The 26,870-nt window shown below is 41.4% G+C and overlaps 2 protein-coding genes across 2 annotated transcripts; one reads left to right on the top strand and one right to left on the bottom strand.

Annotated features, from left to right (window-relative positions):
• Window positions 1-396: 396 nt before the first annotated feature.
• Window positions 397-8,530, top strand: SLC24A5 (solute carrier family 24 member 5). The gene is made up of 9 exons (XM_065847802.2): window positions 397-480; window positions 852-1,028; window positions 2,299-2,382; window positions 2,462-2,565; window positions 2,881-2,981; window positions 3,728-4,011; window positions 4,680-4,886; window positions 7,580-7,681; window positions 8,208-8,530. The coding sequence occupies exons 1-9, from the start codon at window positions 420-422 to the stop codon at window positions 8,528-8,530; spliced, it is 1,443 nt and encodes a 480-aa protein (XP_065703874.2). The 5' UTR covers window positions 397-419.
• MYEF2 (myelin expression factor 2) lies at window positions 2,643-25,821 on the bottom strand. The gene is made up of 17 exons (XM_065847801.2): window positions 25,551-25,821; window positions 20,844-21,073; window positions 19,588-19,640; window positions 18,313-18,320; window positions 18,110-18,203; window positions 17,080-17,271; window positions 16,302-16,455; window positions 15,850-15,899; window positions 15,700-15,763; window positions 15,448-15,549; window positions 15,190-15,240; window positions 15,041-15,109; window positions 14,657-14,755; window positions 12,644-12,715; window positions 11,236-11,444; window positions 11,086-11,137; window positions 2,643-9,407 (listed from the first exon to the last, which is right to left on the bottom strand). The coding sequence occupies exons 1-17, from the start codon at window positions 25,727-25,729 to the stop codon at window positions 9,244-9,246; spliced, it is 1,842 nt and encodes a 613-aa protein (XP_065703873.1). The 5' UTR covers window positions 25,730-25,821; the 3' UTR covers window positions 2,643-9,243.
• Between the last annotated feature and the right edge of the window lie 1,049 nt (window positions 25,822-26,870).

Here is a 26,870-nt window from a genome sequence, read left to right as displayed (position 1 = left end):
TTCATTTAACCTCCTGGTTGCCCTTACACCTTAGGGAGACACAAGAGACGCTGCTCAGTTTGTTGTCAGTGTTGGGCTCATTCTGGCAAACAACGCCCTGCGTTCTCCCACGAACACAGAGTGGGGGACGGCGACAGTCGGGGCGCGGGACCCCCCAGAGCCCCCAGGAGCCTGAAGTGGGAGCTCCCGTCCCAGGTGTCGCAGGAAGCCTGCGGAGCCCAGCGCGGCGGGACCGCGGGAAGGGGTGGGGGGTGTCCCGGGAAGGGGTGGGGGGTGTCCCGGGAAGGACACCAGGGGGTGTCCCGGGGGGAGCGGCCGGTGCGCGGGGGGGTGGATGTGGGGACGGACAGGGCGTGGCCCTCACGTGACCCTCCCGGGCCTCGCGCCGGCCACCGCCTCCCGCGCTCAGAGCGGCCGGGATGCGAGCGGGAGCGCGGCGGGCGCTGCTGGTGCTGCTGGCGCTGGGGGCCGGGGCTGCAGGTACGGGGATGAGGGGCGGGATGGGGCCGGGGCTGCAGGTACGGGGATGAGGGGCGGGATGGGGCCGGGGCTGCAGGTACGGGGATGAGGGGCGGGATGGGGCCGGGGATGCCCGCACGGCGCCGATGCCCGTACGGCGCCGCCCGCACCTACAGCGGTGAGATGCGCGATTGGCCGATCCCCCTTCCCGAGCGTGCAACACTCCCGCACTTTTATCAGCGCTGCCGCAGCTGCACTTGCGCCTAAATGAAAACCAGACCTATTGGAAAGGCAGACATCCACTACTCCATTTGTAGTTCTAAGCCACAGAACTCCAGCCTGAAAAACAGAAAGGTGTCAGGATGTGTAACGCCTTTGTATTGAATTTCCAGAAAACCGGACGGGCTGTGTCCTGCCTTCTTCCGAGTTCCCTGAAGGATTTTTTACACCGCAGGAGAGAAGGGATGGAGGAATTGTTATCTATGTCATAATTATACTTTACATGTTTTTGGCCGTGTCCATTGTGTGCGATGATTACTTCCTGCCTTCTCTAGAGATCATCAGTGAATGTAAGTGAACATCCTCATCTTTTTCCTGTGTAACTGAGCAGTTTGGTGTAGAACATTCTCTTTAAAAAAGCGTCAGAGTGCTCTGGAGACAAAACTAAAGAAATTTCAGAATCTCAGTGCATAGTTAGACTTATCAGTTCAATATGGAATTTGACACAATATATCAGTTATATTGAAAAAAAAGTACTCTGACTGCACAGGCATTCATTTAAAATTTGTTTTCCTCAGGTCTGAAGGAAAATCTTAAAACTCGCTCAGTATTAACTGAACTGACAACGTAACTTTGTGGTCAGGATGTGCAGATTACTGGCAAAAAACCAAAAGAGGGTATGGGGGAAACACGAAGCCAAAACTCTCCCCATATGAAATCATAGGAGTGAAGCACCTTGCTCAGGTTTCTGTTTTTGTCCCAAAGTAGCGAACAAGTATCAGAACGAGCTACTGTTTGCATGTGGAAGGTATAACACAGGAGGGAAAGGAGTGCAGCACGGTCACAGCAGTTCTGTGAAATCTAATCAACCTGTAATAATTCCCGGGGCTTCAGCAGACCACTGAATTACAGAGATGGTCTTGGCTGAGAGTTCAGCTTTTAATTGCCAGGAATTATAAAAATGCCCCAGGGAAACTCATTCCTGAGCACTGGAAAACATTCTCCAAAGCAGAACACTTAGAGAAAATGTAACCTTAAACGTTGCTGTAGAACTATTTTTTGATTGTTGATAATAAATATGCATCTGTCAGGCTTCTCCCACCGTCAGCCATATGTCCGTGTTCTTAGCGTGGAGAACTTGATCCACAGTTACATTTCAGGAACAGTCAGCTTACCAGAACAGAAATCTCATTTCATTCAAGCACGACACCAACTCCCAACTCCTACACTGTCCATGCAAAGTGAAAATCTGATTAAGATCCCAGCACTGGTTTGAATTCAGTGCTTCTGGTACGAGCAGACACGGTAGCATGGATTTCCCTGGAAGACAGACAGACTTGACAGGGATCATGTAGCAACATCACGCTAACATCCAAGGAACGTTACTTAATTACTTAAGTTAGTTTCTGTAATAAAGTTAGAAATAAATTATCCCCAAAACTGAGGCCATGTTTTCAATACATTATTTTACCAATTTCAAATAAATGCATTAACTGTATGAAAGGAAGCAAAGTTCGTTCTATTAAACTGTAGTAGCTTCTAATGTTATATACTAATGCAGGTAAAGGGTACAGACTACTGAAGTATCCATTTTTAAGCAATGTTTTTCTCTATCCTCAGGCCTTGGCCTCTCTCAAGATGTTGCTGGAGCAACGTTTATGGCAGCTGGAAGCTCTGCTCCAGAGCTCGTCACCGCTTTTCTAGGTAAGAGACACACTTTTGACTCCTCAGAATCCACAATTCCTTTCCGAACCAAAACGTACCGGAGTGGTTTTCCTTACAGGAGTCTTTGTGACAAAGGGAGATATCGGCATCAGCACCATCCTTGGATCAGCAATCTATAATCTTCTTGGTATTTGTGCAGCGTGTGGGCTGCTTTCCAGCGTGGTACGTATCAGCTTCCGTAGTTCTGCTCCTAAGAGCCAGTTACCCCTTCTGATTCGACAACAAAAGCCAAGAGAGACTTCCTATGACAACTGCCAAGTTTATTATTTAGTAGCAAAACCTGCAAGTAATCAGTTTTAAGACAACTTGCTATGAAAGTTTTTAAAAACACTAACTTGTTAAATATCATACTTAAGTCATTCCTAAGAATCTTAAATTTTTACATAATATAGAAACAACATATCGATGCAGCATTTACAGCACTTAGTGAAAGTATTACAGACAAGTTTAAGGGAAGTAAATGACTGTGGTCTGCAGGTTTCGAGGCTATCCTGTTGGCCGCTGTTCAGAGACTGTCTGGCGTACACCATCAGTGTGGCGGCGGTCCTCGCCATGATAGCCGACAACACCATTTACTGGTAAGAGCACAGGTAGTGTTGAACTCACGTTGACTGGAGATCAGAGAGACAGTATCTTGAAAAACAAGCAAACCAACCCAAACTTCAAGTGGCCCGAACTGCCATTCACTAACAGAAATAAACATCCTGTTGGCTTTAAAAAACGTAGAAAGTCACAATGCTTGTAAAGATTATTACCTAAACAAGCAAAACCTGCACATTTGGAAAGTTTGATCTGCATAGGTTTGTCTGTACACCATTTCTATCATCACTGTTTAGCATAGCAATTAGTCTTCTTGGTTTACTCCTTTTGAGCCTTGCCTTTGATAGCATCACCATTAAGAAAACCATGTCTGCCAGAAGCAGAGCATGAGCTTCTGATGTTTTAACTCTTTCCTGTTAACACCGACTCTCCTGTTGCCTCAACAAGTCGGCCAGGTCCAGCATGAGCTCCCTGAACTTTCTAACTCAAAGCAGCACATATGATCCCCTCTTGAACCACAACGGGAAGATGCTCAGTCAGTAAGATCCCCTGGAAAACATGCAGCTATACGACACACAAACGAGAACCTGCGGGGAGGGGAATTAATCAAAGTGCTGAAAGACATGGGGACACCAGCCACGCAACTGCAAAGAGCTGCTTTTGTGTTTTCCTTTTGCTACTCATGCAAATTTTCTCTCTCGCCTTATGGCAGCCAGCTTAATGAGTTAAAGAGTAGGGCTTTTTTTTATATTACACATTATGTAAAATCTATTTTTCATTCTAGGTATGAAAGTGCATCCTTATTATTGATATATGGGTGTTATATTCTGGTACTATGTTTTGACATTAAAATCAACCAATACCTCATGAAAAAGTTCAGTCCCTGCTGTACATGTTTTACAAAAGCTATGGAAGCGAACGGCGAGCAGCAGCCGCTGGTTGGATGGAGGGAGGAGAGTGGACCCCTAATTCATCAACGGTCAAGGACAGACAGTGGGATTTTTCAAGATGAGCAGGACTACCCTCAACTTTCAACAAGCCTGCACGGGCTCCATGAAATCTCAGAAGGTACAGTATTATTACAGTTGTCTCTAGCACTCTGCATGCCCGTCTGCATCAGTTCTAACAAGGGGGAGGTTCTGGGATATTATTAAGATTTTGCTCACAAAGGAACTCCAGCATAGTATTTAAGTAAATCATTCTTCTTCCCAGCAATACAGCATTAAGGAAAAGCAGAGTAGTGGCATTTATAGGAAGTTAGCTGCTACGATAGCTGCTCATTTGTGTAATATTAGAACAGCAGACTTCCATCAATCGGTCTGTGCTGGGCATGTTTTTAACTTCCCAGCAACACTGCTTGTAAAATGCAGTATTGGCCCAAAGACACAATGGTACTGTACTAATATACACTGGTTTGTTATGACAGCGGCAGGTTCATAGTCCATAAAGGAACAGCTATGGTGTGGCCGCAGATCATGAGTTTCCTCTCCACTTAAGTAAGAACCAGCAGTTGGTGCTTACTCTTGGTAAAAGTTTTGTGTAAATCGTTATAGAAAAGTTCACTTTTCATCCGCTTTGGTTCTCTCCCAGTGACATGGTAATAACATTGACCTCAGAGTTTTGTCCGGTCTGATGTAGGTACTGGGTAAGACACAAGTAGAGGCCAGTAATACGACTGTATGCTATGGATTCAAACTTAATGCTACCATTTAAAATAGATACTTTTCCTTCAACAGATCATCCCAGTGTCTTCACCATGCCGGAGGCAGATATGAAGAGAATTTTGTGGGTGTTATCCCTTCCCATTATTACACTACTCTATTTGACTGTACCAGATTGCAGAAGACAGTTTTGGAGGAACTGGTTCATGGTGACATTTTTAGTTTCAGCAGCATGGATTTCTGCGATAACTTACGTTCTTGTATGGATGGTAACAATAGTAGGTAGGTACCAAAACTGCCGCTGCTATACAGAATCAACCAATCGAGAATCACTGTGAGTTTTCTCCCTGTGAAACGTTTTCATTTCCACAATTAACAGTCAGTTTAGCAACACATACTTTGCTGTAAGAAAACAACTAACAAAACCAACAAAAGCTTATGTTTGACTGCTTAGTTTACCACTTTCTTCCATCTAATGAAAACCACTTCAGATTTCAGCTGCTTCAGACTGCTTACCGTCACCTGAATTACCATTTGTTCACATAGCTGTAAAAGATCCATTATCTCTATACCTGCATTTTTTCCTGAACACTATAATGAGAGGTTTGGCCATAAATTAATTGCCCCCCCCAATTTTTATACTATTGCAACTATAGCATCACACATTAATTAAACATTCAGGGGGAGTATGTGGGTATGTATACCTCTTAGAAACCTGCATCATAAAGTGAACTAGTAGAAGAATTGCATTTAAGTGAGAGAAGGGATATGAACCTGTGGGTAAAACGTTCTTTTAATAATATCTTATGGTATTAATAAGTCCTATTTCACTGTTTCTCCAGTCAGCTTGAGAAAAACCCATTTTTTCATCTTAGGAACGAGCATAAAACAAACCTCTGAACAAGAAAGAAAGGTTACAAAGCCTGCCATTTCCACATTATAGCTCACTAATCCTACTCAAGTATTCTGCTAGTTCAGCATCCTAAACTTGTTTTCAACTTAAGTTCAATGAATAACTCCTTGTTCAGTGCAGAAACAGATAAATTAGTAGTAATCGCTGGATACAACACCCACCACGTTTACTCCACGGCCGATTCGTTTTCCACTTGTACCTAAGGGTTTACTGTCTGGATGCTGGAAGCCTTTGAAACGGGATTCAAAGGAGTTACTGCTGTTCTGCTACACGGAGCATAATTCATATGAAGGCAGGGACGCTGGGGATTCAAACAGTGTAGCAGTTACTCCACCTTGAAGAGCCATCCCCCACTACTTCTAGGTCTAACGTGTTCTATTTACATGTCAAACCACTAAACATTACATACATTATATTTAAGTCCCAGTTCTTCCACGAAGGGTGACTCATCTATCAGCACATAAACAGCCTGTCAGAATGTCACACAGGAGGCAGAGCTGGGGACTCAATTTTGATGGTCAAGAACAAACCTAACTTAGTACACCTTTCTGGTACTTAGTAAAGAATATTTGACTACTTAGAGCAAGATATTGCTACTGAGACACAGAATTATCTAAAGTCTAGAAAAATAAGATCATTCTCTCTTTATGGTCAGTTGCCAGAAAAAAAACCAAACACCCTATACATTAAATAGAGGATAAATCTATCTAATAAAACAAAAAATTTAGATTCACCTGAGTTTAGATTCTATCCTATAACCTTCAGAGGGCTAGAAACTATCGTTCAGTACCTAAGGCTGGTTCATTCCTATTTCATCTTGGTTTGCTTGGCAGGAACCATTACTTTCCAGCATGGGTGGTTTATAAAAGCTGAACTCCTTGGTCCCTCATCCTACAGATCTCTTACATTAGGAGTGACTGAAGAATAAATACCAGTACAAATTCTGCACCAGGATCACGTTAGTCCCTCTGAACCAGCAAATAGTTCCCCACATAAATGTAGTGGGCTGCTGCAGACTAAGCTGGAACCTACTAAGCCAACACTGCTTACCTCCCTTACCTCTTCTTTTAAGACTGTTCCCATTCATGTCCAAATATTGCAAATGCAGGTTTCAAACGAACAAACGAAAAAATACTTTTTAGTGAACAAAAATTTCAAGAAAAACGAATTACTTAATAATTTGAATAGATGTATCAAATAGTTCATCATATTGATGCTCATGAATTGTACACTGCTGAAACAGTTTTGAAGAGCTGAATCCTTGTATTTTAAGTGAGATATTAATATGTTTAGAGGATATGCGGGGCCAACAAAGAAAAGTGGGGGAAAAATAAGGTGCTGCTTTAGTAACAATTTAAAGCTTCTCTTAATTTACAGCAGCATCTACCTAAAGAAACTCACACTTCTAAAGGATTCCTTGCACCTTCAAGTCACTTATAAATTCTGCATTTTGATTCTTCTGACTCAAATAAAAGAACTTTCTAACTGGAGTGAAATACTAAAGCCATGCAGTGGAGTAGTGTAATGAGCTTAATGATGCTCTTCCCCAAGAAATACAGGTGCTTTTTTCCCCCTCCCACTTTAAAGAGGGTGATTATAAGAGTTATTGCTTCACGAGACTTTCGAGCACTAACCATGAGATGCCTAAAAACACAGAAGACTATAATATTTTCTAGAAGTTGAGGAAAATAAAAGGAGTAAATTGTTAGATATTTAAAATCCTACTGTATCTGAAAGAAAAAAGCCTGTAATTGGTGTTGTCCTGGTCACTGGAGACATTCCACTCAGGTCCTTGAGAAACTCGTTAAGTGAGATGGTTACTATACTACAACTCCTTTTTAATTCGATTGAAGACCAAAGACAAGGTGATATTTCGTTGTTACTGTTTTTAACAGCTTCATGGTTCGGTTACTTCATATTCAGTCGTCTGATGGATTCCTTTTGAAATTACCGTAGGATTACTTAATCCTTTCTCCAGCAAACAAAGCCCAAAGCAATTTCTTTGGATGAAACTTAAACTAACACCACACTTGCATTTTCTACCGTTATTTATCAACTGCAGGTGAAACGCTGGGAATTCCAGAATCAGTAATGGGTCTCACGTTACTAGCAGCAGGAACAAGCGTACCAGATACAGTTGCAAGCGTGCTGGTGGCTCGGAAAGGTAAAGATTTTAGGATTCGGGCTCATTCCAAGGTACTAACAAAAGAATTCTAGTCAACATTTCCAGAAATTCAAGGAGGAGCTTCAAATTTTTTGCTCCAGATTCTAGAGCTGAAGTTTACTACTAATAAATAAATAGCTTACCTGAAGAAGCTGTGGCTCAGGCATTTAAAAAGCCCTCAGTATTTCAGAGAGGTGTTCTAGATTGGTTTGATCTGTTGTTGACCAAGCGTTAACAGTTCTACCGCAACACACAACTGTAGGTCTTGGTATTTTAAACACGACTGGAACTGGTAATAGCCTGTCTAGCTTATTTTAAGTGCAACTACGCAGATGCTGGTGACGTAGGGACTTATTTTTATGCTTGTGATACCCAAAAGCATGTTCTGTAGAACCACAACTATAGTTCTTTCAATGAAAAGAGTGCTCTGTGAGAAACTGAGGGCTCACATTTTGTTCCTCCAAAACAGTTTGGCAATTTCATACAACACAATTAAGCAGACTGATTTGTATTTCTTCTTTTCCAGGAAACGGAGATATGGCTATGTCTAACATTGTGGGATCCAACGTATTTGATATGCTGTGTTTGGGAATACCCTGGTTTATAAAAACCGCCTTCATGAATACGTCGGCACCCATAGAAGTGAACAGCAGTGGTTTGACATACACAGCCATTTCTCTCGTCTGTTCTGTCGTTTTTATTTTGCTGGCAGTTCACCTCAACGGCTGGAAAATAGATCAAAAACTGGGAGCAATTTGCCTTGTACTGTACTTAGTATTTACTACATTATCAATTTTATATGAACTTGGCATCATAGGGAACAATCCTACGAGGGTCTGCGGTAACTAGTTTTAATCGGTGATTATACTGGTGAAAAGAATAAAAGCAGGAGAGAAAGATCAGTTTCTTCATTTAGTCAAAATAAAACAAAATCATTCAAAACTCCCATTGGGCTCTAAATCTTATTTACAGAACTAAGTCATGTCATCAAAGTAATATTAAGTAGAACAAAAACATCACAGCTAATCGGAGCCCTTTCTGTTAGAGTCAGGAATTACAGTATGACTACAACTCACATGGAAAACAGAAATGCTGCAAAAAAGACATCTAGTGTTTCCATTACAACGCTGGTACACGCTGGGGGGAAATAAAAATCAGAAACCGCTAAACAAATCCCACTATGCAATCTTGAGATTAACAGAGAAAATGGCTTATTTTATTAAAAACAGTATAACCATTCATTTAAACTGAATGACTAGAGACACTTGGCCTAATTTTCCAAAGGCGCTGAGCATCCCAAGCTTCCACGGTCCACAGCGACCTGCAGGTGCTCAGTACCTCTAAAAAAACAACAAAAATCAGGCAAATTGTCTTTAAAAACCAAACATAGTAAGATTCCGTTAACAAGTATCACAGTATATTAAACACTATACTGTTAAAGGCTGGTGGGATTTAAAAGTTCTTTTTACAGCTTTGATAAGCATACAATGTTACTAAAAATGACTTACTAGGATAGAGAAGCTAAACAGACATAGGAATGTTCCTGAACATACAGTTTTAAATTATGCATTGCGATCCAAGCGTACATCAATTTCTCTGCCACTGATTTTTATGCCGTTCATCATCCTACAGGCCTTTTCAGCAGATTCTGGTGAGTCAAATCTGACTGTTCCACAGCCCTTTGATTTTCCATTCTCCATTTTTATTTCTGCAAACATTACATGACCTGAATAAATAAGTTAAAAAGCAGTTATTTCAAGTTTTCAGTGCCCTAATAACTTAAAGAAGCGTTAAAAAAGCATTTGAATATCTCATCTAGGGGTACACGTGAAATTAGCACTTTCAGAGTGATGGTACATTCGCTCATTCAGGGAAGGTGACACAGCTCAAAACAGCAGTGAAGAAGCCAAATTAATACCCACTGTTTCAAATCCTTCCTTCACACCAGCACAAGATGAACTACGCCTGTATTTGACCTCAAGTTTGAAAAAGGTGCCCTAGAAGCTAAGGGAAGGTTTTGTGTTTGATGTACAGACACTGCCCGATGCACAACTACTGCCAGGCATTAACTGAACCACAGTTCAATGCACCGTGCTCATCACGGCAACATATCAAGCAAACACAAAGATCAAGCAATCACAATGATCAAGCAACGTTACTGAGAAGCCACAGAGCAAAATTAGAGGCTTGGTGGAACGCTAGCACGGGATATTCAGTTCCTGCAGTGTTTTCTTAAGGTTGGACGCGCTCAACTCGTGAGGCAACATTCGTATATAGATGTCTTGGTACCTCAGGGAACGTTCAACACCTGGAGCTCACGAGTTTTTGCTTATGGTGTTATAGCCCCCAAATGTCACTAGGAACAAGAAACATTGCCCTAAAAGACATACTACTTATTTTTAAATATCATATAATAGAGGACTGGCCTTTCACCGAAAGAAATGAAACTTACAGAGACATGGTCCTAACATTTCCTTAGGATAATGGCATGAATAAAATCTGTTGCTTATATTTGTGCTTGTGATTTTTAAAAAATCTGAAAGTTGCTGAGGCAGTTAAGACTTTAAAAAGAAAGAAGAACCTGTCTTGCTATATCCTCCAGCTACAAACATGTGAACACCTGAAAACTGTTCATAGCTGAACTGCAAGTTCTAATCTATATCAAAACTGTAAGCAGCTGCACGCAGATTGTCTTAGGGATCAGCAGTATGTTTTAAATTGTCTTTTCTGTCTCTCCAAGATAAGAAAAGCCACCCTGTAATTCAGTTAAAGCTTTCCGCTCTGAAAGTGCGTTTTCAAAACAAAACAATCATATATTTCTACAGCCCAGCTTCATTTTTCATTCACTTCTGTGAAAAGACAAAAGAATTATTGGATATTTGTAGCAATCCTTCATCTTACATAAAAAGAGCCTTTCTTTCTTAACAGAAAGGGGAAGCAACACAGCCTGCAAATGTGCTCATCAGGATCAACTATTTGCATAAAAAATAATCTGCCACTTTGGCAAAATTTTTAACTCTGATTTCATGCAGCACAGTTTCTGGCAGTAATGCATAACCTGGACGCATTTGTCTCAAAATAAACACTACGCTATAGACGCTGTGTTGGGCAGAGGACACATTATACCTCCTTCAAAAAAGTTCAAACAGTCCTTTCATCAATGGAATGAGTTGAAGTTTATAGCAGCTGAGCACTCAGAACCAACACAGCCCATGCTCTACTTTGGTCTCATGTGTTTTGTCGTGCTAAAAAATGATCTCTCCAACTCAGGAAAGCTCGGGGAAGTAAGGAAGATGAGGCCAGCCAGACCCTTCTGGATAAAGCAGCAACCTCGTCTTCCTATCCATGTCTAACACACACCATATAAAACACGAAATGAGCAGGGATAAAATCCATATACATACCACACTGACTGAATTTCTCCTTTAGCTTCTGCCAGGTCAAGTCAAAAGGAAGCTAGAGTAAAACAGCATCAATAACAAAATGTTACAAAGAGAAAAAGAGCACGTAATCAACGAAATAAGCTCATGGTTTGTATGTATTCAAATGCTTACATTTCTCACAAATATCTGGTTGCCTTTAGAGCCTAATCTCTCTCTCATGCCTCCTCCCATCGGGCCAGGCACAAAGCCACGATCGATATCGATGTTCCTGTCCAGGCCTCCACCCATAGCTGGTCCCATGCGATCAAAACCAGAGCTCATCCGATCCATCCCCATCCCCATTCCTCCAGCCATACTGTTCATACCACCCATTCCACCACCTGCGCAGAGAAAGGAAAGGAGGAGAAAATAAAAGTCTCTTTCTAGTAATAAACACACAAGTATTTTGTAAATAATAATAATAATTATTATTATTTTGTATCAGGAGAAAAATAACTTCAATAAAACTGCTGTAACATAAATCATTGCTTCATACACGCACAGTGGTTTATCTAGCAGCATGGCTAATAATTTAAGGGAAAGTATTAGGAGATACAAAGAGTCAGTTCTAAAATAAAAGTAAACTGCATCAAGCTATTAGTCACACTGTCTAACGTAGTAAAATGTTGAGCATGAGTGAAGAATTAAGATGTAAAGGCCGTCCAGTTTAATTAATAAAAATCTGATACTATGTACCAAGAAGAGATCAATACTGCGGCAATGTCAAGATATATGTAATTTGACTGTATATGCTATAGTTTATTTTGCTTCCTGCATTCACATTCAGCTTTACTTAGTGCAGCCATACCCACATTTAATGACATAATCTTGTAGAGAAAGGGGATTTTGCAGAGAACAGATGTTACTGCAAGTGCTCTGAAGAGCATGGATTTGCCTATGATATGTGCAATGAACAATATTACATAAAGAACTAAGATCAATGGCACTCAAATATCCTATTATAATCGTTCTGAATTCATAATTAAAAATTAATGTAAAGCAAAACTATCAAGATCATTCACGAGGGATGCTCTTTTAAGCCTTCCACCTCTCCAGATCCCCACAAGCAGGATTTGCGTTTCTCATCTGCTCCAGCCTGGGGATCTCAGACATTCGCTGTAATAAAAACTCAGTATTGGATTTTTTCGCAAGATTAAACTGAGTGATAATCTGAAATCCAAGGCTAATTTTTTATGTAAATGACGAGAGATTACTGAAGTTCAGCTTCATGAAGTTAACACAAAGAACTGTGCCTATTCATCTTTTTTTCTGGAACAAAAGTTTTCTTGAATCACTTCTCCTTCCAAACCAGAACTCATTTCAAAACTAAGATTAAGGGAAAGACAGTATTAGCAAGCTTTCCTCTGAACTTTTTACCTCAACAGAACAGCTTTAAAAACCATTAGACTTGCAGTCACATGCAACAGAATTCTACTTCTTCCAACGCTGGCAAGACAACACAAAATCCCCTGATACAGTTATATATTCACCATGTTACATTGCCTGTGCATTTACATTCCACTGAAACAAATGAACCTACTCATTCCAGATCTCAACGGGCCCATGCCAGGAGCTCCCATTCCTCCTGCAAACACCCCGATCATCGCCCCACCTAAACAGGAAAAACAATAAGGTGACATAGACTGAAACACCAGTGAGTGACAACAGCTGATCGCATGTTACCCGGCAGTTCTGCTCTACAGAGCGCTTTTACCTTTATTATTCAAACTAAATAGGAAACATTTAGTAAGTAACATTAGTTCCTCCTTCTCTATGATGGGATTTAAGCTACTAGGATTTCTTTCTGGCTTTTCTCCCCTGTGCCAGCAGCACAAACACCCTAAACTAAATTAGCCATTTCCCACATAGGGAAGAACAGCCTCAAAAGCGAAGGGTTCATCTTATTTGAACTTCGTGGTACAAAAATGCCCTGTTTTCTCCCCATTTTTAAGAAATGAATGGAAAAGCCATGAAGAGCTCTCCCAATGTCTTTCTTTACTGCATACGAAAAGTGAATTGTGGAATTTGCTAGGAAAATGGGAGAAAGGGAATCGAAACTTAATAAAAGCTATCTGGCAAAACCTGGCATCTCCACAACAGCAGAGACTGATTCTAGAGTGAGGTGAAAACCCTTCTTTTCATCTAAGTGTTAATATTCAGGAAAGTGATCCCAAGGGAGCTTGCAGAAGTGCAGAAACCCAAAAGAACTACATTCCTGTCACTGCAGAACGGAGCGGAACTGTCAGCTGCATGTATTTTGCTTGATTTTCATACCTAAAACAAGCAGTTCAGTTTTCACTTATGGCAAAAATAGATCAATAACCATCATCTTTAGGCCAGACATCATTGTTTTAATATCTAAAAAGGTCACCGCTGGGTATTCCATTAGATTAATTTTCTCCACACAGTTCAAAACAGCAACAATTGTTCCCTGCCAGTCTCTTGTGGGAAATATTTGTCTCCTCAGTCAACACGCTGTCATAGCCATAGCAAGACCTCAAAAATAAGGACTAGCCTCTTTAAAAACAATACAGCTTGTGAACACAAGGAGGATTAATCCCAGTACTTCAGCCAACAGTTTGCATATGAAGAAGATCTTTATATTTATTCATTAGGCCAGAGAAGGTCTCGCAATGAAACACCAAGCAGCCTCCCCAGCAGTCTAAGATGCACTTCAAAAAAACCACCAAAACCAACCTGAAAGCTCAATCTTAAGCAAGATTTCAGCTGTTTCTGCCCTCAGAGGCATCCTTTACCTGTATTTTTTCGCCCATTGCCTTGTCACCAACAAAAAATTATATGCTTGGAGATGCTCTATGACACAACCTTGGATTTTTTTGATACTTCAAAATGTTGCCAATTTAAACGGCAACTCCAACGATTCTGCTGCAAACCAAACATCCTCACTTTCACCAACCAATGCCCTCCTTAAAACTGGCAGGGTACTAAAGCCAAACGCACTCACAGCATCTTCTTCTAAGATACCATTAACCTAAATACATGGTGTTTCAAAAACATGGACCCAAGTTCAAAGTAGTAGATTTCACAATGGCAACATGTTACAATTGCACAAAAATTTACAAACGGTTTATTGAGTTATCAAAGAGTAATCATTTGAAACTCTATGCCCTGCCCTTTCCAGCGGTAAGAGTTTCAATCATGGGCAGTTTGTGGTTGCAGAGATACAGTGAAGTCAAATTCGGTCCATCTTTTTGGAACACCATGTATTGTAACAGGAGCTCACTAGAGCCTTGCCTGATTAAAAATTTTATCTATTAACTATTATATGTATAAATCCCTACAATATACAGTATGAAGCTAAATGCTCTCCTCAAATTGTTATTTATGTTTTACAGATTAAAAAAACCCCACACTTTAACCTCCATCCTAAGTGATGGCTTCAATAAACACTCAGATTACATCCTTGCAGTAATGACTGCGGGAAAGGGTACAGAGGAAGATGACCAAATGAAATCAAGCCTCCTCTTCTTCTAGTAAGGTTCTTCCAATACCACGTTGCAATTTGCCACAAGAGAGTTCACAGTTACCATACCCATCCTTCCAAAAGAATCTCCAAAACCACGGTTCAATGCCATTTCACTACGGCCAAAATCTCTGTCCATATTTCCTCCCATTCCACCACGGAACATTTCTGCAGAAAACAGAGCAAAAAACCAGAAATATTCTGTTATATACATCTCAGCTGATGTTCATACAATACTTGTTTCACAGCTGTTTGATTAAACAGAAGTGGGTTTAACGTACAATTCAGAAGCGTCTATTAAATACTTCACTCCCACGCTAGTTCCTATGTCTCCAGCCATGCCATTGACTGTATTTCCTCTAAACTCATGTACACTACCCATTCCTAAACGAAGGGCTTTTAACGAATAAATATTAGCAAACTAGTAAGTGGATGGGAACAGCATTCACCTACCTCCCATTCGGTTGACTCCAAATCCTCCCATATTAGGCACTCCTTCCATTCGACGAAATCCAGCAAGTCCTGTAAAATAACAACAAAAAAAGCATTTTCGACACAGCATTAAAAGAATACTTAATACAAATTAACTTTACTGCACGTACCGCCTCCCATCCTATTCATCCCGCCAAATCCTGGACCGTCTATTCCCATACCTTCAAACCAAAGAGACAAACACTGTTTAGAAGACGGGTAAGATCCTAATGAATTAAAGCAATGCAGAGACAATTAACATCTCGAAAGCACACTACACAAGGACACAAGGCTTGCTTTGTCAAAAGTATGTCATTTTTTCAAATACAGAAATGACAATTTTAAACATAAAGTTCTGTAAAACTTAAAAATGAAGAACACAGACTTACCTCCTGGACCCATGCTCCCCATTCCACCACCCATGCTCAACTGTGTTGCACTGATGGGCTGTCCACCTGGTCCGAGTCCCATGCCAATGCCACCAAGACCACCTTGGAAACAAAAATCAGTATCACCAGAAGAAAGATTTTCTTCTGTATCATAAAGAGACCACAGTAAGCAAAAGTACTACTAAACTGTTCCAAGGCTCTATAGCAACGTATACTTAAGGGCAAGGAGTAGAAGACAGAGCGTGCACTCACGAGGTAACTGTGAAGCTTTGCTGTCTGTCACACGGAAATCTTCGTGAGGAACTGATTTGTCATCCTGATAAAAAACAAGGATGTTATGTTACAATCCTTTCGGTGTTTTGGCAGAGATATGTAAGGTAGAAAGAAACATCAGTAACTTACCATTTTGACATGCATGGGTCTATCAAACAGGAATTGTCCATTGAACATAGCTGAAGAAATGCAAGTCAAGAAATCCAACCACAACAGACAATTTATTTCAGAATAATCACTGTAATAACTTATTTTATTTCTGTACCATTTTTATGAGTCTTATCTTTTCTTTCCTAATCTTGAGAACGCCAATTCAAAGGCTAGAAGAGACTACACAAGCTGTTAGGTATATAAAAGTTAGTTTCACACGTCACAGTCTCACGTATTTTAATCTTTTATAGACTTTTATAGACTTTAGCAGTAAACTCAGTCGCTATTCAAAACGTTATCTGCACAGTATGGCACTCCAGTCCTTATATACTAGCTACAAGGCAAATAAGCACCATCTGCAAAACTATGCTATCAGAAGTCATTAAAGACTAATCTGTATTTGATCGATTATTTCTCAACCTCAAGGATACAGATTGCTTGAACGGCTTCAATTGCTTGTTCAAAGGTAACTGTTCCCATTCCCCGACTCTTGCCGTCTTTATCTTCTTTGATGTCTGCACGCTTTACGGTTCCAGCAATGCTGAACACCTCCTTCAGCTTCTTCCAGCCAACTTTAAAGTCAAGCTTACACACAGAAATACACGTGTGATTTCAGTGCACATTTCTGCTCTCCCATTGCATTTGGAAGAGGTTTCCTGCATTAACTCTTCAGCTTCACAAAATGCTTGATATATGTAAATAAGCAGGATTTTGTAATATATACACACTGCAACCAAGCCCAAAAGTGTCAACTCAAAGCAATGATTTATACTACATACATGTATTTTACTTTAATTGACACACTAACATTGAGAAATGGTGGGTTCTTGTCAAGAGCGGCTGTACTCCCACATTCCCCTTGCACAGTCGTCTTTCGTGCAAAAGAAGAAACTATGAAGCTCCAACAAATGTAACAGCTGGAGTTACTCTAAGTAACCAGCCAGATAAACTGAAGTGTGTATTTAATTAAAAAATGCAATTGTAAATAGACATATGAAATATTTTTGTCAAATCAACAGATGACTGTGCAATAATTCAAAACGCGTGTCAGCCTCAAGAGTTTAATGTAACTTTCATGTCCAAAATATGAATACATATCCAGCAGTTTTAGTTGTGAACTCATTTCCAATTTCCTCTTGATCTTAAAACTGAACTATGCACGAATACGTTTTACAAAGATCAAATATCAGAGTTATAAAACAAACTTACATTAGCAACAAAAATAGTGGACCCAAGCCTGCCTGCTTGCAAGTTACTGATAACCTCAGGAGGAATGTTTGGATTATTGAGAATAGAGGGTGGTAAATTCATTATTCCAGGTGCCACATCAGGTCCATGTCCTCCTGGAAACTGCCCTCCTCCACGCTGCATTGCCCTGCGAGCGTGGTCACCTTCAGGATCCTGAAACACGGGCAAAAACAACGCCAACTTAATCGTCAGCAAGAGGACCAGCAACAAACAAAAAGGTGCTCTTTGAAATTCCACATAAACCCAGCAAAATTATCAACTAATATCCTTGTCCATGTCAGAGGGATCAAGAACTGAATTAGCACGGAGACCTAATTCCCTCACCTCTAGAGGTGGGTCCTTTCGGATGAGGGTTGAGGCATATTGGCAAAGCACTTGCTGAGGAAGCGTGCACTGCCACTTCACATGCTGTACCTAGCCTATGGACAAGTAGAAGAGATTTCAATCTATAGGACTGTCAGTCTGGCATCTTCTTCCAAGAACTGAATTAATTTAGGGTTCGGGGTGGTTTTTATTTGTTAATAGACATAAAGAACTGCATCACACACTGTCATATGCTAACAACACTACAACAGACATGTTCATATAAATTTCACTTTCCAGGCAGCACAAGTTCTCTACTTCCAGCTCCATTTTTGCACGTACATAGCAATCTGATACTCAGCTCATCCTGTGCCATATCTTGAAGTAATAAGCAATGTAAATATAGAATCATTTAGGTTGGAAAAGACCTGATGACGCTAAAGTAAGAATATGAAGTTAAAGTTGTTTTAAAGAAAAACAGCATTAGATTATTTTGACTTTAGGACACGTTTTTTGTCAGTTCGCTTGGCACAGCACCAAGACCTTCTGCAAGCCACCAGGTACATCAGCGCACCAAGAAAACAGCACAAAAAATTCAACCGGAAATCACACAGCTAAGATGTATTGTCATCTCATTACTTATAGCATCGTCACTATTTTGAATTAAAAACAGCAGCAATAACCATACCTCTTTAATATTCAGGGGTCTTCCACTAAGATCATATTTGTTCATAGTTTCTAATGCTTTCTTAACGAAATCTTCATCTTTGAATTCAACCACACTTTGAAGGAACAAAACATTCAGAGTATTAAAATCAAGTTTAAAATGTTAAAATTAGCAGAATGTTTGGATAGTAGTGTGTTTCTACACACGGAGAAAAAGAAACTTACCCACAACCCTACATCCATCATGGTTTGTCATCATATGTAAAGAGAAAAAAACAAATAACAAGTCAGTCAGCACATATGATAGAGCATTTAAGATTCTAGTTAAAGATCCCAGCTCACTGTTCAATAACTATTGGAGATATTCTCAGCTTCAAAATCCATAATATATGCTCTTTAGTGGTAGCCAATCCGAATTGCTCCTACTTTCCCAACATACATACCTTTCAAATGCAAGAGAATGCATCATCTTTTATTCTCTTTGAGCCAAACGAGAATTGGAAAAATGCCACACAGATCCATGTAAGGACAACTGGGGAGAGGAGGTGGGGAAAGGGTGGAAAGCAAAAAAGCCCCAAAACGTAACAAAAAAAACAATCAAGACACTCATTGTGTCCTTAAAAGCTTCACACTGACTACAGAAGTCAAATCTACCTACATGAAGCATACGAGTATGATGAACAAGGAGCCTGCATACCTCTGCAGTATTACAAGCGTAATTGAGAAATTACTTTGTAAGAAAATCACCTATTGACTGCACCAGAATCCTTCAAATAAAGCAAAGAGCTGAGGATTGCTTTGAGTAAAGCAAAGCTGACAGCATGTTTTAGTTTTAACAAGTGTTAAAGAAAGTCATTTACAACAATTGATACGACCTCAGTTAAGAGTCAAAACCTGCATTTCTCATGTTCTCTTTGCAGGTTCGGAGCTACTATTGGCCAAACTTTTGACTATTTTTAAGAAGACAAAGGAGCTTTAACAATCATCACTCTCGGTGCCTCATTGCTGGCACTCTGCTGGCTACAAACCATCTCCATCCATTTAGTTTTAAGAAAGCAAATACATTAATCCAGTGTTTAGGGTACCAACCCTGCAAAGCTGTCAAATCAGGCACTTCAAACAGTATTTTCTTAGCTAACATTTTATACTCATTGGCCTCAAGAAGAGAATTCTATGCTAACAAAATTTAAATAAAATCAGTGGTTTATTGAACATCCTTTGTATGCAACAGGTTTGTACCAAAACAAAGATGTTGGCTAAAAAGAATTAAGGAAATGCCATTTGTTAACATTTACAGAAGTATTTCGTCCTTTACAGCCAGCTAGCTTGAGTTGCATGGAAGTGTCAGACTACTTCTAAGACAAAATCCTCAAGGCTATCATAATGAAAATCAATGTAAAAATGAAACTTACTTTCCAATAACTGGTACAGGTATTATACAAAAATAAAACTGCTGAGGAACTTTTACACCTCTAGCAGATTGTTGCCCACGGCACTTACCCTTGATTTTCCTTCAGCATCCTTAAACAGCTCCACGTATGTAACCTCACCAACTACATAAGACATACAAAGGGAAAATACCAAGAGACAATGCATTTAAACACCAGTATCTTTCTTTACTGTGCCCCTGTGCACAACTCTACAGAGCAGCACCTATTATTCACCAACAATCAAAACCAGACCAACATACCTCCTGCCAATGGCTATAGAATTTAGCTAATTTTCAGAAATATGCAGCAGCCACATTCTCAAAAGCTAAAACCAAACAACTATATTTAACCTAATTCATACTACAGATCATATTTTGGCCAGTATGATATAGTTGGTGAACAAATTCAGATATACACAGTCCCTTAACCTCACAAATGAAACGTCAACGTTCACTAGAAAGTGTTACATTTATCATCCTACTCACAACACCTGTTTTAAGGTGACTTTCTACCTGAATGTCTTCAATAGTAAGTTTGCCTTCAATAATAACTAAATTTACTCATCAGATGTTTCACAGCAAGCCACTCACTTTCTAAAGTAGGAAGTTTCAGTAAATAAACCAATCGAATAGTCACGTCACCTTACAACAGATAAACCAGCAGTTACAGAAGGGGGGGTTGGCATTTTTCATAGCCTAAAAGCCAAGTGTGCTTTGCATTACTTTTGAAGAATCAATTTTTTCAAAGAAAACACAGAACTAACTTTTTACAGAATTCATATATTAGCATTGTTTTACACCAAACTTAAAATCAAATGTTTGGGGTAGTAAGATTACTCTATCGGAACTGCAACAATAGTAACAAGCTTTTAATACACATCTCCAGACAAACAGTCATGGCAGTAGTGACAATGCAGACAAAGATAATTCCACAGCCAGATTCCACCAAAGAAATACAAAACAACTTTTGAAAGACATCCTTTATTATTCATGTTAACACACTAAATCTGTTGCTTAAGTACAACAGCCCTTAAAAAAATAATCTACAAAGACTACAACTAGACGAAACACAATCTCTTTAAGAGTCATGAGGTCATGCATGTACTCTCTACTGTCACACTAGAATGGCAGAAGATCGTAAGCACTTCAGTTACCCATCCTACCCTATAATGCAATTGTCTCAGATGAAAGAGGGGGAAGGGAGATAGATGTACCAAGGCAAAAAAAAAAAAGAAGTCAAATCAAATCTGTGTGGCTCAAAGGACATATACATTCCATTTCAGCTCTACCCCTTTCTACGGGAAGTGGATTATAAGGAATAAGTTACCTTTCTCTCTCATCAGATCTTTAATAGCTTGCCATTTCATGTCATACGGGATGTTGCTAATAAAAACTCTATTACGATTAATAGTCTTCTTCTCTCCAGTGCCTGCATTCTTGTCCTTAGCGTAGGGGTGGAATCTATTCTTATTTCCAAGAGAAGGGATCGCCTTTGGTTTTGCAGCATACTTCTCTTTTGCAGGCGCTTTCTCTTCTTTTGCTGTCTCATCATTATCCCTACATTAAAAACAACAAAACCAAAAACGTGTTACTCTTGTGTTGGATCATTAGACTATTGTATCTCCTACAGATACAGCTGTATACTTCCTAGTATACTCCCTATGCTATTGGAACTCCCAGGGTGTCAAATCCTGCTTTCCAAATTAATAAAAATCAACTCATGCTACCGGTCTAATTCCAAAATACGCCGCTTTATCTAGAACAAAAAATGTTACCATAGATTTATTCACTACCGTAAGTAAAGCAAGCACATCTTGCTACTTCAGTCACATTCCATTTCCATTATGTATGCCAAGATCCAGCTATATGGTACTATGAAACTACTACAAATATCAAAATACCACAGTATAGCTGAAAAATAAGCTACAGCATCTGTTACTTTGGTGCTTCAATAATATTCACATCAGACCTGGCTACATTATACAATAGCCACCAGAGAAGTGAGAGTCGAAACGGTCTAACTTATGGAACAGCTTGGTACACTTCATTCAACATAATAATAATATCTAAAAAGCAACTCTTAATAGGTTGTAAATCAAATTACACTTTATTATGGAGATAGTTTTGATTCACAATTTGTGCCAGACCGTTTTTAGACAGAAACCAAAATTCAATAAAGGACAACAGATGCTCTTTCATGGTTTAACACTCGTAGAATTTGCAAACTTGCTAACCGCATAGGAAATAGGTACATTAAGGTATGCTCTGCATCTCAGACTAACCAAGTCACCAGGCGTTATCCGCTAGAAACAACACCATAACGGACTTCTGCTCCTCAGTCTTTCGACAATATAGCAATGGCAGCTGTTCTCCTTTTAAAGTCTTTTTGTTTTTACATGAAAATGCAGGAAAATTTCCTTCCTCTCTTTTAAAGCAGCACAAATCTCAACTTCGATAAAACCACACACTTCGAACAGAATTAGATGAAATATCCAAAACTCTTCAGCACTCTTGATAGTGTGACTGTCAAGAGGTGGTTTCGCATGCTAACAGAGGATCAAGGCGCCCGCATTGCTACTTTAAAAAAGGCAAACTGCTGAACTGAAAGAATCCAAACATAATCCACTAAACAGATGCTACTTAAAGATATACGTCAATGCCTGCTTCAAATCTCACACACCTAATGAGAAACTTCACAAGTATTGATTGTGAACCCTCCTTACATTACATCACTATCTTCACTTTTTTCTCCCCCATTTCAGAAAACTTAGGTTTTATCTCCTTTTGACACCCTGGAGAGTTTCCGGTGTAAAATTAGCCAAAACACACATTTCAGTTTTACAACCGCAACATATGGCAAGATCACCTATTTTGATTAATTGAAATGAGTTTTTCAGCTGTCTGCATAGTTATTAACAACACAGTAAGTGGCAGTCTTGCACTCCAGAGAACATGCAAGTAGCCTTTTATGAAGCTAAATGTATTATCTACTCAAGCTTGGGCACCTTTCTCGGGGGAATAAATTCAAATGCATCCATATTTCTCTCATGACTTCTTCCCAAATTCTAAAGCACTCATGATATGAACTTCACAGTCCTCGTGTTTACAAGTGGATTAAAAGAGGATAAGCAACTGAGAAATGTGTTGACACTCTGGGCTAAGTATTCATAAAATTTAAAGCATTCGAAGTCAACAACGTGTTATCTGGTTCAAGTATCCTCCAGCTTCCCTCTGTGTCATCCCTCCTCCACACCACCCTGTCTGGGTGGCAATATCATTCTTGTGTGGCTGTGTAATGAACTGAAATGGGGGGAACAACACAGAGCTGGAGACAGCGGGGAAGGGAAGAGCACAGTATCAGGTTTTCCAGTTTAAATCAGTTCCTTCCAATCCAGTCCCATTTGCAAATGCAAAACTTCTCCCCAGTGAGACCCCTGGTAAAACCCGAGTTCTTCCTTAACTTTTTAGGATTAGAGCAATGGATGCTCTGTAGCCTTTTAAGCTCTTGCCTGCTTAAAGGATTATGAAACAGCCCCTTGGTACTCAATCTAGTGCACAGGAAGAGCCAGGTCTCCAAATACGGACTCCACAGGCTCTACAAGACCTGTCTGTACAAACCTGTAGAGAGCACAGAGGATACGAGTTTGGCATAAACTCTTAAATCTGGGAAATGAGAAGACATTTCGCTCACTCTGGGGATCACAGCCGGGCTCGTGAAAACAGAGGATTAATTAAAGAAACCTCAATCCTTACAAAACTAAACTGCTGAAACCAACTGGCCAGTGAACAAGCTGGAGGCCAAGATCCTTCTATGGATGTAGCTCTTATCCTCCTCCTTCAATACTGAAAAAACGTCAAGCAAATAATACATTCAAAGTAATGCCATGTTAGTCACGCACAGACCACAGAAAAGGCAGTCTCAGAAACCACAAATTGACATTTTCTTGGGGGAAAACCAGTAATTTCTACTCTTTATCTTTCGAATGAACTAATAATTTTATACTTTTAATTATGATTTGCCTGTGAAATCACTAACAGATTTCTAGGGTTGGAAAAGATGTCTACATTAACTTCTTGAGGAAAAAAAAAACCCAAACACATCCTCCTAAAAGGGGCAATTTTTACCTTTTGAAAAGTAATACCTTTGAACTTCTGTGATTTCTTTGGAAACAAAAGACAAAGTTTCCATATATAAATACAAAACCAGAAGCCTACAAAATAATAAGCACAAGATAAATCAACATGAAAGCCTTAAAAGCTGTGGGGTTTTATTAAACCAACTTCTACTACTCTGCTCACAAGTGTCAATGTAAATATGATCAGACAGAAATGCAAGAAGTCCAAAGCATATGATTCTAAAGCACAGACATCAGTTTAGCTTATTGCTCTGAACAGTTCCACTGCTCAACACAACATATTTAGACAAGTGTGCAAGCTGAGACCAGGATTCCTCTCCAATTTAATCCAAGTGCTAAGCAAACCTGGTTACTGAAATACTTTTTAAAGTAGTACGTTGCACCTGCACACTGACAGCTTAATCCTTTGTACATGTGTTTTGGGGAAGACTGGAAACTATATGAGAAAAAAATACGATTTGAAACTCCATTACCAAGAACTTTGCATTCTTTTCAAACATGAAGTTGTAATTTCTACCACACAAAATGACTGGGATTTTTCACATGCTTAGTTTTGGAGGGAAAAGAAGAAAATTGCTGGTAGAACGAGAGATACAGAGAGTTTAAGTCATTATTTTAACAGCAGCAACCCCAAAAGTCAATAAAACGTTTTATGCCTCAAGGGTGCAAAAGGGTCACAATTCCTGTGAAAATTCAATGATAGTTTGTGTAGTTTGGAAGCTGAGGGCCACGCTCAGGGGAAAGAAAGAAAACAGAACCAAACCACCAACTGCTGTTCTATGGTAATGAGAAATCTCTAACTTGTAAACTATTTGAATTTCACAGGGAGTCAAGTAAAGGCATGAAGTACACCTTTATTCCTGCAGCTTTATATTGAGCTTGATCTCTTGTGCATGTTTTAAACACAACAGTATCAAACCTGGGCTGCTCAGAAGATGTCAGCTTCCCAGATCTCCACAGCTTTGATGCACTGCAACAGGGCCTGCTCTAAGTGTATCTCGCCTCCAAGCTGTGAACAAGATTAGAAGAGATCCTACAACTCCAATGGTGTGAGGCCAAAATCTGGTTCATGTAAAGAACAACAACCCTCCAAGCCTGGCATCCAGAACAACCAAACCCATTAAATGTAATTCACAGTATTTTTCTAGAGAGCTGATTCTTCTGGCTCTCATACACCTTTTAGATTTGCTATATAACACACAGTTCGCATATTTTGTATGTGATAACGTTACTATTCACAAGAAAAGTTTCTGCATGTATGTGGGGTTGTTTGTTTTTAAAAAGTAAATCACTATAGGGCTGTCTTACCATTCTCACGCAAACAAAGATTAGTTCAAAGGCTTCACAACACATACCGCTATGGTGAGAAGTGGAAACTGAACAAAACCAGGAATCACAGAACTCCAGAATGTCAGGGGTTGGAAGGGACCTGGAAATCTCATCCAGTGCAATCCCCCCATGGAGCAGGAACACCCAGCTGAGGTTCCACAGGAACAATGCAGAACCCTTCTAGGAACGGAGCCTGTGAGAACCGGCCTGGCCAGAGCCCGTTAGGACGGCCCGGGGCTCCCGCCGCTCGTTCCGCCCCGCCAGCACCGTTCCTCCCCTCACACCGCGGCCTCCTCAGTGCACCCGCCGGAGCTCAGCGGGGCAGAGCGGCCTCTCTCGCTGCCCAGCGCCTCAGTCTCGGCCCCCTCTGGCCGCCGCACACCGGGGGCTCGGCGCTGGGGCCGCGCAGCCCCGGAGCGGCTCCATCCCCTGGCGGGGGAGGAGCCCGGCGGGGGGGAGGAGGAGGCCGGCGCCGTTCCCCCGCCGCGGCCTAGGCGGGCCCGCCGCACCCCCGCGCTGTCCCGGCCGCGCTGCCCCGCTCCGCCCGCCCGGCCCGGCCCCGCACACACATTTTGACGCCATTAGCGCTGCCCCCGCCGCTCTCGGTCGCTGTCGCCTCCTCCTGTGGCGGCTGTTGTTTCGGCGGTGGCTGTTGCTGTTGCGGCGGCAGCTGGCTGGCGGCGGCGGCCTCCTCAGCTCCACGCTGCGGCGCAGCGGCCGCAGCCTCCGGCTTGTCGGTCTCCGCCATTTCGTGGCCGGGCCGCGGCCCCGCTACCGCCGTTTGAACAGGGCCCGGAGCGCCTCGGCCTCGCCGCGCCGGGCCGGACAAGTCTCGCGAGAACGCGGCTTGCGGCGCGGGGGAGGGGACGGGACGGGACGGGACGCGCCGGGCGGCTCTCCGGGTTGCCATGGCGACGGCTGGGGGCTGCCCAGCCGGGCCCGCGGCCGCCATGGCGGGCGCTGCCCCCGGGAGCCGCCGCTTGCGTGTGTGTGTCCGTGTGTGTGTGTGTCTGTCCCCGCGGCCCACGGGACCCGCCGCTCGCGTGTGTGTGTGCTGTGCAGCCCCCGCCCCGAGCCGTGCCTTACCCGCGGGTGCTGTGGCCCACTCTGCCCAAAACTCCGGCCTGCTCCGGGTATTCGGTCATTCCGCCCCCCCCGCAACGCCACAGCCTGGCGTGTGCAAACGGCCTCGATTTTAAACCGACCACCTCTTGAAGTGGCCAGCGGCCCCTACACACAGAACCACTGCAGCTTCACCGAGCCCTCGGTGGGCGCCCAGGTACCTCACAAAGCCAATGGGCCTGGCTCTGGAGGCCTAACACCATTTTCATGAGCTTGGGAATATCTGCCAAGCTGTAGGGTGCTAACAATGAATAAGCTATTGCACATTTTCAGCTCTTCACCTTTATGTTTCTAATAATACCGTGCACCCCAGCAAATGGCTGCTTGACCCTTAATTTAATGGAGGAGCATTGCGCCCGTTTGGGGATCATCTGTGTTGCAAAGCAAGTCACTGCGGTCACCGCTTCCTCTCCACTTCAGAAAACAGACTGTAACTTATTATTCAAATTTTATGCTAGGAATACTCAATGAATTGAAGTCATGATCTCTTAAAACAAAATTTGCCTTGCATTTTTCCCACATTTATAGTCAATGCAGCCACAAGTAAAGTACTCCTCCTGCCTGTAAGATTTTGTATGGGCTTTCTCCAAACACTTCAGCACCCCCAGCCTTAAGAAGATCCCACATGTGGAAATGAAGGCTCCTGAATTCTGTGCACTCAAATCACCTGTGGTTGAGACAGCTGGAGGACCAAACATGGGGACAACCCTTATACCCGGCCTCTCCTGGCTAAAAAGCTATCAGCTTACACTTAAATTCTCCTCCTA

The sequence above is a fragment of the Patagioenas fasciata genome, chromosome 12 (assembly GCF_037038585.1).
Source record: "Patagioenas fasciata isolate bPatFas1 chromosome 12, bPatFas1.hap1, whole genome shotgun sequence".
Classification (NCBI taxonomy): Eukaryota; Metazoa; Chordata; class Aves; order Columbiformes; family Columbidae; genus Patagioenas; species Patagioenas fasciata.
The sequence above is the reverse complement of the archived record's forward strand: the minus strand, read 5'-3'. Positions and strand labels throughout refer to the sequence as shown.